We start from the raw sequence: 12,418 nt of genomic DNA on the forward strand, positions 1-12,418 counted from the left end.
ATCATTCTTTACTGTGAGGGGCTGTTCTGTCTTGTGCACTGTAGGATGTTTGACATCTGCCCTGGCCTTTCCTGACTGGATGCAGGCAACAGATCTCCCCCCTCCCAGATGTGACAACCAGAAATGCCTCCTGTCATGGGCAATGGTACTTTGGGGAGCAGCAGAAGAGCACCCCCTCTTGACCCCTTTCTGCACCCCAGCCCTTCACTGAACCCCCTGATCCTATGCTCAATGAGCTCCAGTACCACCTCTGGCTCTAACTTGCCCACTTTTTTTGTTTTAATTTTTTATTTTTTAACTTATAAAATTTATACTGAAGTAAAAGTCGCTCAGTTGTGTCCGATCTTTGCAACCCCATGGACTATACAGTCCATGGAATTTTCCAGGCCTGAATACTGGAGTGAGTAGCCTTCCCTTTCTCCAGGGGATCTTCCCAACTCAGGGATTGAACCCAGGTCTCCTGCATTGCAGGCGGATTCTTTACCAGCTGAGCCACAAGGGAAGCATGTAGGAGAGTTGTAAAATAAAAAACAAAGTTACATGTAGTTCCATTATATATTATGGGCTTTCCAGGTGGTGCTAGTGGTAAAGAACCCTCTTGCCAACGCAGGAGATGTAAGAGACATGGGTTCGATCCCTGGGTCAGGAAGATTCCCCTAGAGAAGGGCATGTCAACCCATTCCGGTATCCTTGCCTAGAGAATCCCATGGACAGAGGAGCCTGGCGGGCTACAGTTCGTTGGGGTCACAAAGGGTCGGACACGAATGAAGCCACTTAGCACGACTGTGTATATTATGGTCATTTTTAAGTAGATAAATTATGATTTTTAGTTGGAGTTTCAGTATCAAACTGTCAAAAATTAATATAAATGGAAAATATAAAACTCCTGCTGGTGACCTGGTGGAGGAGCCAGAGGGAGATGTGGCTTCTGAACAGGGTAGAACCCTGACGCACAGAGGAGGGCTGGTAGTTAGAGATGAGGAGCAGGACCTCTGACTGGCATGAAGGAGATGGGTGGATGGATGATGTGCCAGTCCTTGGCTGGGTGACTGAGTTGCTGGAAGTGTTCTCATCAAGATGAAGACACAGGGCTTCCCTGACAGCTTAGTGGTAAAGAATCTACTTGCCAATGCAAAGAGACATCAGTTCGATCCCTGTTTTGGGAAGCTTCCACCAGCGGTAGGGGACTAAGCTTGTGCATCACAGCTACTGAGCTTGTGTCCTAGAGCCCAGGAACTGCAGCTACTAAGCCCATGTTCCCTAGAGCCAACGCTCTGCAACAAGAGAAGTCAGCGCGGTGAGAAGCCCTCACACTGCAGCTAGAGTGTAGTCCCTGCTCGCCACAGCTAGAGAAAAGTTCGTGGAGCAATGAAGACTCAGTACAGCCAAAAATAAACAAACAAGTAAAATTATTTCTAAAATCTCTTTTAAAAAAGATTAAGACACCAGTTGAAAATTAGGGGTCACTTTGTGACTTGTAGAGTCTGGAGGGAACTGGGGGTCTTGGGGAGACCCTCAGGAGGTGGCTAGGGTCTGAAGAGTGAAACCAACGAGCTTGGCAATCATGGTAGTCATGGAGGGACTTGAATAAGTAGGGAGAGGTGTGGGGAACAGAAGGATGACATGGGGACACTGAGTCCTAGAGATTGTTTGAAAGAAATTAGCTCAGAAAAGAGAAGCGGAAGGAGCAGAGACAGAAGGAGACTCAGGGCTTGGGGTACTGGGTATCCTGAAGAAGGAAAAAGTTTGGAAGTTGGGTTCCTGGAAGCAGAGCCTGAGAGTCAGATATATGCAATGTATTGAAAGGGTGCTCTGGATAGATAGGGGATGAGGGAGGCAGGTTGGGACAGGGGCAGGAACTGAGGCAGGAGGGAACCTCAGCCAGGATCGGGCAGCAGCCTGATCCCTTGGAGAGCTCTGGAGGGTAAAGTTGGTCCCGCCTTGAGACAGAAGGGCCAGCTCTTGTACACATCAGTCGATCCCTGGCCTAGGGCTTCCCTAAGTGGTGTCACCTCCCAAGTGAAGGGCTCCCCGCTTTGCTGAGGCCACTTCTCTGGGTGAAGGAACAGCTGTCAACTGCTAGAAGCCAGTGCTCATAGCAGGCAGGAGATGGATGCACCAGCCTGAGAAAGGAGATGTTGATGGGAAAACAGTGGCCATTGGATTCATGACTCAGAGGACACTGGTGGCCACAGCAAGACTGGCTTGGGAATTGACAAAGAACTTTAAGCATATGCAAAAACAGATCAGGGTTATGCACATCTAAGTACCTAGGGCCAAACATTGACAGTGAACTCATATGGCCATTCGTTATATCTATCTATCTATCTATCTTTGGCTTTGCTGGGTCTTAGCTGTGGCACACAGGATCTTTGATCTTCTTTGCAGGGTCTTTAGTTGTGGCATGTGGGATCTAGTGCCCTGCCCAGGAACTGAACCCAGGCCCCACGCGCTTGGCGCCGGGAGTCTTAGCCATTGGATTATGAAGGAAGTCCCCCATATGGCCATTCCTGTTTCATATAGAGTCTCTTCGACTTGTCCTAGTTCCCATGCTATGTCAAAATAATTCCTAGATAGTGCGTCATTTCATATGTAGACATTTCAACATGCTTCTCTAAACACATAAGCTCTCTTCTTAAAAACTTTGTAATACCATAATCACAGCTAAAAAAATAAACATCCTTAATATCACCAAATATATCATAAGTGGATTAAAAAAGAAAAAGATAGTTTGAGGGGATATGGCGGGATTGGATGCCGGATGGGAGTTAGTGGTGACCTGGTGAGTAGACATGCTCTTCTGAGCACGGTGCGGGGAGGTGGGCGGGGCCTGGGGCACGGCTTCTGGCAGTGCCTGCTGAGCCTCCTGTCCCTCCCCTGTGTCTCTGCAGCTCTGTAGTGATGCTGGAAATTGACAACCGTCTGTGCCTGCAGTCACCGGAGAACGACCACTGTTTCCCTGACGCTCAGAGCGCGGCGGACTATTTGGGAGCGTTGTCGGCGGTGGAGCGCCTCGACTTCCCCTACCCACTGCGGGCGGCGCGGGGTGAGGCCCGGCCCGGGGTAGGGGGATGAGCGTGGGCTTGGGCCCCTGGTAAAGACCCCCTGCTTTCTCCCCACAGGGGAGCCAGTGGAGCTGCCGGAACCAAGCGTGCCGCTGTTACCGCTGCTGGCGGCCAGTGGCATCTTCCTGTTGGTCCTCCTGGTCCTCGGGGTCATGGTGGCCCGCCGCAAGCGTGAGCACAGCACCCTCTGGTTCCCCGAGGGCTTCGCGCTGCACAAGGATGTGGCCGTGGGACACAAGGGCCGGCGGGAACCCGTGGGCCAAGACGCACTGGGCATGAAGTGAGGACCCTACCCGATCCCTTACCCCATCCCTGACTATGGCGGGGCCTGAGGAGCCCTTGAGCCCACCTTCACCTGACTCTGACCTCTGACCCCTACCGGACCCTAACTTCAGACTCCAGCTTGGACATCAGTGTTTGTCTCCTTGACCAATGACTCCATAATCCCTAAGAGATCACCCCTGATTTGTGACCCTTGATCCCCTTTCCTATGGTCCAGTTCCCTGACTTAGATCCTATTGTGACAACCCCCTCCCCCGACCCCAGCCTCTCAGACTTCACCCTGATATTCCGAATGTGTTCCCACATGACTGTGGGTCTCATGACTTCTGTCTGCACCCCAACCCCTCACTGGACCCCCTGATCCTATCCTTTGTGAGCCCCAGTACCACCCCTGGCTCTAACCTACCTTGACTTTTTTCGTTTTTGGTTTTAATTTTTTAGTTTTTAATTTATGATAGTATGATTGCACGTTTACAGGAGACTTGGAAAATACAGAAGAAAGTTACATATAGTTCCACAATAGTATATTACAATTATTTTTTAAGTAGATAAATTAAGATTTTTCATTGGAGTTTCAATATCAAACTCTCAAAAAATTAACAGAATGAATAGACAGAAAAGCAGAGGGATATGGTAGACCTGAAAAGCAGTATGAGCCAATTCAACATAATTAAGATTATACAATTTTCACACAACAGCAGGGCACAAAATCTTCCAGTTCCCATAGACTATAAGCCAGGAGATACTGGCCCATACCCAGGGTCATAAAACAAGGTGCAAAAATGCCATGGTCTAAAGGTATAGAAATCATATAGAGTCTGTTCTTTTGTCACTGGAATCATGTTAGAAATCAATATCAAAAGAAATTTGAAAATAACCCACATATTTGCAAGTGCACTGTGACATTTACCAAGAGAGATCTTTGACTTAGCCATTGAAAGCCTCAGGAATAACCTACCCTGACTCTTGACCTGACCTCTCACCCCCTTTCCACCCCAACTCAGTGCTCATTCCCCATGATCCTCAGTCCTGGCCTTGGCCATGGCCTCCACCTCCCTGACCAGCCCCTCCAGACTCCAGCCCCACCCTGTCCTAATCCCTGAATTTACCTCTCCTGTGACCCTGTGCCTTCTGCTCCCTCTCCACAACCTCTTCATTCCTGGCTACATCTCTCACCCGCTATGAGGATAACTCTGTCTTCCATGACCTACGATGTCATCTGCTGTAACCCATGCTGTATGCCTGTGACCCTCACCTGTTCCACAGACATCTGCTCTGACCTCTGACCCCACTCCTGTCCCTTCCCCAGTTCCACCTGACTGTCACCCATCACGACCCCTGACAGTACCCCCTGCAACCCTGACCACATTCTGCATCCCATCCTTGGACCCTGTCTCTTGACCCTGTGTGCCCTGCCCCTGCTGACCCCATTGTCTTTCCTCCCCTCCCCCCTGCCCACTGCCCCCACAGGAACATGGCCAAGGGTGAGAGTCTGATGGGGGAGGTGGCCACCGACTGGATGGACACAGAGTGCCCCGAGGCCAAGCGACTGAAGGTTGTATTCCCTCCTGTGACCCCTACCCTCAGGGTCCTGGGTGGGGTCCCAGTGGTCAGTGAGAGAGCCGGGGGAATCCCTGCTGTCCCTGGTTCCTGAGAACAGTCACAGCAACCACCCCATCCTGCTCCTGGCCTCTTTCCAGAGGGGATCCCCTATCCCAGAGAGTGACTCTGCATTCTCTCTGATGTGGCCACCTTAGTCCAGCGTGCCCAGCCTGAGAACACCCCCAGCTAGTCTTTTCCTGTCCAGGGGCCACACCGATGGGCCCTGTCTTTGTCAGCGAGAGTTGCCATAATGAAATGCTGCAGACTGAGTGGCTCAAACAACAGACATTTATCTTTCTCACACCTCTGGAGGCTGGGGCTTCCCAGGTGGCACTGATGGTATAAAGAACCTGCCTGCTAGTACAGGAGAGGCAGGAGATATGAGTCCAGTCCCTGGGTCAGGAAGATCCCCTGGAGGAGGGCATGGCAACCCACTCCAGTATTCTCTCCTGGAGAATCCCATGGACAGAGGAGCTTGGTGGGCTACAGTCCATAGGGTCGCACAGAGTCGGACACGATTGAAGCGACTTAGCAGGCACAGATGCACACTGGAGGCTGTAAGTCCAGGATCAGTGCACTGGCAGGGTTGGCTCTTGGTGAGGGCTTCTTTATCTTGTAGTATGTGTCTTCTCACTGTGGCCTTACATGACCTTTCCTCTTTGTGTGCAGAGAATGAGGGAGAACTCTGGTGTCTCTTCCCCTTCCACTGGTCCTGTTGGATTAGGGCTCCACCCATATGATCTTATTTAACCTTAATTACTTCCTTAAAGGCTCTGTCTCTAAATATAGTCATGTTGGGGGATTAGGCCTTCATCACATGATTTTTGTTGTTGTTCAGTCGCTAAGTCCTGTCTGACTCTTGGCGACCCCATGGACTGTAGCACGCCAGGCTTCCTTGTCCTTCACCATCTCCGAGTCTGCTCAAACTCATGTCCATTGAGTTGGTGATGCCATCCTACCATCTCATCTTCTGTCGTCCCCTTCTCCTCCTGCCTATGTTTTAATGTTTGTTAAAATGGATACTTCTATCGCAAATGACAGCCAAAGAAATCTGCTTGCTCCAGGCTTTTTTTTTTTCTTTCTCTCTCATCCAAAAGTGGGTGTTAAGTATATGGTGCAGAATGTTTATATGGGTGTTGTGAAATTATTGCATCATCTCTCTCTTTTTTTTTTTAAGGTTAATTAATTAATCCTTGGCTGTGCTGAGTCTTTGTTGCTTTGAGTGGGCTTTCTCTAGTTGTGGCGACTAGGGCTGCTCTCTAGTTCTGGTGGGCAGGCTTCTCATCGAGGTGGCTTCTCTTGTTGCAGAGCATGGGCTCTCAGGCGAGGGCTCAGTAGTTGTGGCGCCCAGGCTTAGTTACTCTGAGGCATAATGAATCTTCCCGGACCAGGGATCAAACCCATGTCCCTGCATTGGCAGGCGGACTCTTAACTGCTGGACCACCAGGGAAGTCCCTGACTGCATCATCTTCATTTTACCAATGAGAAGCTCAGAATTCTGGGGTTACAAGCCTACTAAGTGACAGTGTCAGACACTAAATCCACATTGAAGGGTGTCTCATCCTCCAGGACCTTTTCTGGCTAGCTGTCCATCACCTGGCTCTCCTCTTTTATGAAATGAAACTCCCCACCTGGGTCCTTGAGCTCAGATCTGATCTGATCAGGCTCTGGTTAGTCCTGTGCGTGCTCCGTCGCTCGGTCATGTCAGACTCTTTTCAGCCCCCATGGACTGTAGCCCGCTAGGTCCCTCTATCCATGGGATTTTCCAGGCAAGAACTGGAGTGGGTTGCCATTTCCCACTGAAACCCCTAGGAAGCCCCTATCAAGCACAATGTTAGTGGCTTCTCAGCACCCGCCGTGTGTGCATCTCTGTGAGAGAAATCTGTGAGAATGCCCAGATGGTTCCTCTGTGTCTCCCAATTCCTTGTGAGACCCTGGGTCCTTGTGCCTCCAGGTGGAGGAGCCTGGTGTGGGGACTGAGGACGCTGTGGATTGTCGCCAGTGGACTCAACACCACCTGGTTGCTGCTGACATCCGCGTGGCACCAGCCATGGCCTTGACACCACCACAGGGTGATGCAGATGCGGATGGCATGGATGTCAACGTGCGCGGTCCAGGTCAGTGATGGCGCCCCTGCCTCCAGAATGCCCTTGATCCATCCTGCTCTTGAGAGGTTCCATCTGAGTCTGTGCTCTGGGAACAGCTGGGTGTGTCTGGCTGTCTGTCAGTGGGTTAATCAGTCCTGTTAATCAGGACTCTTGGTTGTATGTGATAATAGCCCAACTCAAGCTAACTTAAGTAAAACAAGGGATTTACTGGCTCTTGTAAACAGAAGCTTCAGGCACATTTGGATCCTGGACTTGTCAGCTTTTGGTTCCAGTTCAGGCAGCCTTTCTCCTGCAGGCATTACACAACCTTTTTCTCACTTGTAACAGCGAAAGTCCCAGGATGAGGGTTTTTTTTTTTTTTTTTTAATGTAGCTGTTATGTTTAAATTTAATGCACACATTCTTGTTGATGCTCAAACTATTGTATCTTTGGCCAATGAAAGCTATTTATTTATTAAAAAAATTTTTTTGGCTGCACTTGGTCTTTGTTGCAGTATGTGGGCTCTTTGTTGCTGCTCACAGGTCTTCTCTAGCTGCGGTGCAGGGGCTTCTCGTTGCCGCAGCTTCTCCTGTTGCAGAGCACGCCTCTAGGGTACCCGGGCTCAGTAGTTGTGGCACACGGGCTTAGTTGCTCCGCAGCATGTGGGATCTTCCCAGATTAGGGATCCAACTCAGGTCCCCTGCATTGGTCCGCAGATTCTTAATAACTGGGCCATTAGGGAAGTCTTCCCAGGATGAGTTATGATTGGATGGTCTAAGGTCACGTGCCCCATGTGTGAGCCAATCAGTGTGGCCTGTGGCCTGGAACATGCAGATTGACAGGCCTGGGCTATATGCCTGTCCCTGCAGCGGGGGTTTGCCTTTACCTAGGGCTTGAGAATGGAGAATGGGGTGCTAGTGGCTTCCTAAGGGAAATAAGAGCAAATGCTTTTGCAGAGTAGAGCAGGCCATGGAGTCTGAATCCTCTGGGGTCTGTCTTTGCCACATTTTATAATATGCCTCCTGCAGCTCTGATTTGCTTTGGCTCCAAATGACTCGCACCTGTCTTTTGACTCTCTTTAGGCCCCCATGTACTTGGTATTTTATGTCCCTTGGTGCAGCTCCTAAGCAGTGGATGCAGGTATATGAAAGGCTCAGCTCCTTTGTCTCAAGCTGGATTACAACTCTGGGTACAACTAAGCTTTCAGAGTCCCGCTTTGGGATCAGGCTGAAATGTTGTTCAGACTCTAAGTCGTGTCTGACTCTTCCTGACCCCATGGACTGCAGCACAGCAGTCTTCCCTGTCCTTCACTGTCTCTTGCAGTTTGCTCAAACTCATGTGCATTGAGTCGGTGATGCCATCTAACCATCTCATTCTCTGTTGCCCCCTTCTCCTCCTGCTCTCAATCTTTCCCAACATGAGGGTCTTTTCCAGTGAATCAGCTCTTCGCATGAGGTGGCCAAAGTACTGGAGCTTCAGCTTCAGCAACAGTCCTTCCACTGAATATTCAGGGTTGATTTCCTTTAGGATGGGCTGGTTTGATCTCCTTGCTCCAGCACCATGATTCGAAAGCATCAATTATTGGGTGCTTAGCCTTCTTTATGGTCCAACTCTCCCATCTGTACGTGACTCCTGGAAAAACCATAGCTTTGACTAGATGGATCTTTGTTGACAAAGTGAAATAACTCAGGCTGAAATAACTCTCCAGGAATGTGGTCATCATCCACTTGCTTGACTTCCTTCCTCCCTCGTTCTGTGTACCCTACTGCTTGGGAGGCCTGCTGCCACGAACCAACTGCCTGTGAAGCCTCATCCTGGGTTGGCTTCGGAGTACCTGACACAAGTGTGTGTGCGTGTGTGTGTGTGTGATGGGAGGATTGGCCCCTCGATCTTGTACTTCCACACATCCCACTTCCTCCTAATACAGCGTCGTGTTCCCCGGGAAGGCCCTGTGTCTGCCTCCCTTCTGACACACTCCTGGTCCCTGCAGATGGCTTCACCCCTCTAATGCTGGCCTCCTTCTGCGGGGGAGCCCTGGAGCCAATCCCAACCGAAGAGGACGAGGCAGAAGACACATCAGCCAGCATCATCTCAGACCTGATCTGCCAGGGGGCACAGCTTGGGGCTCGGACTGACCGCACTGGTGAGACGGCCCTGCACCTGGCTGCCCGCTATGCCCGGGCTGACGCCGCCAAGCGGCTGCTGGATGCTGGGGCAGACACCAATGCCCAGGACCACTCTGGCCGCACCCCCCTGCACACGGCTGTCACTGCCGATGCCCAGGGCGTCTTCCAGGTGAGATCGGCTTGCTTCTTGGGACTTCAGAGCTGGGACACACATCAGACAGACTTGGATTTGAGCCCTGGTTCTGCCTGTCAGAGCTCATCTTTCTCATTTGTGAAATGGGGATATATGAGTGTAGAGTTACCGTCAAGTAGCTGCTCCCTGAACTCATTGGTTCCATGGGAGGCATTGGTTGGGGTCCTCAGAAGGCTTGGGGGTACTTCTTGTTCCCTTGTTCTTGCCATGACTCCCCCAGCTGCATCCCCGTCTCCCCTAGATTCTTATCCGGAACCGCTCTACAGACCTGGATGCTCGCATGGCAGACGGCTCCACGGCACTGATCCTGGCAGCCCGCCTGGCGGTGGAGGGCATGGTGGAAGAGCTCATCGCCAGTCATGCTGATGTCAATGCTGTGGATGAGCTTGGTAGGCTTTGGGGGTAGTGGTGGGTGGGGGCTGAGACAGTGTCACCTGCACGCTGACTTGGTGTGAGCTCACACCCACGCTGAGACCCAGTCAGTGAAACCCATGCATTCATAACAGGGGTTCAACATGGCCTTACACTCTCATACACTTATTATTATTTTTTTAATGGCACCCATTAGCCTATATTGTGCTGCAGTGATTTAGAAAAAGGTGCCTTTCCCCATGGGGTTCCCAGGGGGCTCAGTGGTAAAGAATTTGCCTGACAATGCAGTAGACACAGGAGACATGCGTTCGATCCCAGGGTCAAGAAGATCCCCTGGAGTAGGAAATGGCAACCCACTACAGTATTCTTGCCTGGAAAATTCCATGGACAGAGGAGCTTTTGGGCTAGAGTCCGTGGTTTCACAGAGTCTGACACGACTGAAGAACTGAGCAGGCAAGCACGCCATTCTCCAAGACACTTTCCACCTGCTTTGTTGGAAGAGCGTACACTGGTGCCACCTGCTGGACTACTGGTATAAAATTTGCAAATCAGCCGATCTGTAGGTGGGGATCACTTCTTGCTTGGAGGTGGCTTGCTTGCCCAACAGCAACCTACCTTGTGTCTAGAGAACCTCACATAGCCACAGATACACTCGGACTCTCAGAAACATCTTTGGAGGCAGGTGTTCTCAATCTCAGCAGCCCTGACATTTGGGGGTTGGATCATCCTTTGCAGTGGGGGCCACCCTGTGCAGTGTAGCATTCTTGGTCTTGACCCACAAGATGCCAGTGGCACCCCACCTCCCAGATATAACAATCAAAAATATCTCCAGACATTGCCAAATGCCCCTTAGAGGAAAATCACCCCTGGTTGAGAAATACGGTTCTAGAAGGGCACTGGCCAATAGAACTGTCTGTGATGATGAAGTACTCTTGGTCTGTGCTGTCTAATATGGTAGCTACTGGCAACGCATGGTGATTACTGAGTGCTGAAATGTGGCTGGGGTGAACAAAGAACTGAGTCTTTTATTTCATTGAATATTTTAACCTTTGTTTTGCCTTTTTTAAAAAAAATAGCTGAGTTGACATATAATTCACATACCATGCAATTCATTCAAGGGTAAATCCAGTGATTTTTTTTGTATAACCACCTGTGTGTGTGCTAGGTTGGTCTCCGTCATGTCCAACCCTTTGTGACTCCATGCACTGTAGCCTGCCAGGCTCCTCTGTCCTTGGAATTCTCCAGGCAAGAATACTGAAGTGGGTTACCATGCTCTCCTCCAGGGGACCTTCCCAACCTGGGGACTGAACCCACATCCCTTATGTCTCCTGCACTGGCAGCTGGGTTCTTTACCACTAGCACTGTCTGGGAAGCCCCCTAATATAAACAAAGGGTTGTGCAAATATCATCACAATAAATTTTATTTTGTTTTTTGTTACAATAAATTTTAGAATGTGTTCATCACCTGAAAAAGAAGCCTTTGCCTCTTAGCCATTCATCCCTCCACACCCCCCATTTTCCGTGGCCCTTAGACAATTGCTAATGTACTTTCTCTCTATAAGGATTTGTGTATTCTACTTTATATAAATGGAACCACACACTATGTGGTCTTTCTTGGTTGGCTCCTTTCACTTAGCCTGATGTTTTCTAGGTTCATGAGCCTGCAAGTGGCAGGTATATACATGGTAGCATGTATCAGTATTACTTTTTGTTTGTTTTGTGGCCTTACTGTGAGGTTTGCGGGGTCCCAATTCTCTGACAGGGATTGATTCCAGCCATAGCAGTGAAAGCCCGGAATCCTAACCACTAGGTCACCAGGGAACTCCCTCTTTTTTGAAGAAAATGATTTATTTTTGGCTGTTCTGGGTCTTCATTGCTGGCTTTCTGTAGTTGTGCTAAGTGGGGGCTACTCTCTCGTTGCGGTGCTTGGGCTGCTCACTGCTGTGGCTTCTCTTGCTCCCGGGCCCCAGGGCTCACAGCCTTCAGTGGCTGCAGCTCCCGGGCTCTAGAGCACAGGCTCAGTAGCTGTGGTGTCCAGGCTCAGATGCTCCACCGTATGTAGGGTCCTCCCACACCAGAGACCGAACCATGTCCCCTGTGTTGCCGGGTTCTTAACCGCTGGGTTCTTGACCACTAGAACACACAGAGAAACCCCCTTTTTTGTTTTTAATGACTAAATAATACTCTATCATATGGATGTACCACATTTTGTTTATGCATTCACCCACTGATGGACATTTGGGTTGTTTCTGCTTTGGGGGTATTATGAATAATGCTGCTATGGAATTCATGTATCAGTTTTTGTGTGGACATGGTTTTATTTCTCTGGGATGTATCCCTAGGGGCAGAATTGCTAGGTCACATGATAAACTCTTTTTAACTTTTTGAGGAACTGCCAGACTGTTTTCCACAGTGGCTGCCCTATTTTTCATTCCTACCCACGGTGTATAAAAAAGGTTCCGATATCGCCACATCCTGACAACTTGTTTTTCTCTGTCTTTTTGTACTGTTTCCTTAGTGGATGTGATTTAGTATCTCAATGTGGTTTGATTTACATTTCCCTGATGGCTAATGATGTTGAGCATTTTCCCACATTTATTAGCCATTTGTATATCTTTGGAGAAATGTCTATTCAGATTCTTTGCCCATTTAAAAACTGGGTTATTTGTCTTTTTATGATTGAGTTATAAA

At 49.6% G+C, this 12,418-nt stretch overlaps 1 protein-coding gene across 1 annotated transcript in view; it reads left to right on the plus strand.

Moving 5' to 3' along the window:
- Window positions 1-12,418, plus strand: part of NOTCH3 (notch receptor 3) — a 38,255-nt gene that overhangs the window by 21,286 nt on the left and 4,551 nt on the right. Inside the window, exons 26-31 of the mRNA XM_068979675.1 lie at window positions 2,892-3,046; window positions 3,123-3,345; window positions 4,818-4,902; window positions 6,904-7,066; window positions 9,027-9,331; window positions 9,597-9,744. Coding sequence (XP_068835776.1) covers window positions 2,892-3,046; window positions 3,123-3,345; window positions 4,818-4,902; window positions 6,904-7,066; window positions 9,027-9,331; window positions 9,597-9,744 — 1,079 coding nt within the window. The remainder of the gene's footprint in view (window positions 1-2,891; window positions 3,047-3,122; window positions 3,346-4,817; window positions 4,903-6,903; window positions 7,067-9,026; window positions 9,332-9,596; window positions 9,745-12,418) is intronic.

The sequence above is a fragment of the Capricornis sumatraensis genome, chromosome 9, assembly GCF_032405125.1.
Source record: "Capricornis sumatraensis isolate serow.1 chromosome 9, serow.2, whole genome shotgun sequence".
Classification (NCBI taxonomy): Eukaryota; Metazoa; Chordata; class Mammalia; order Artiodactyla; family Bovidae; genus Capricornis; species Capricornis sumatraensis.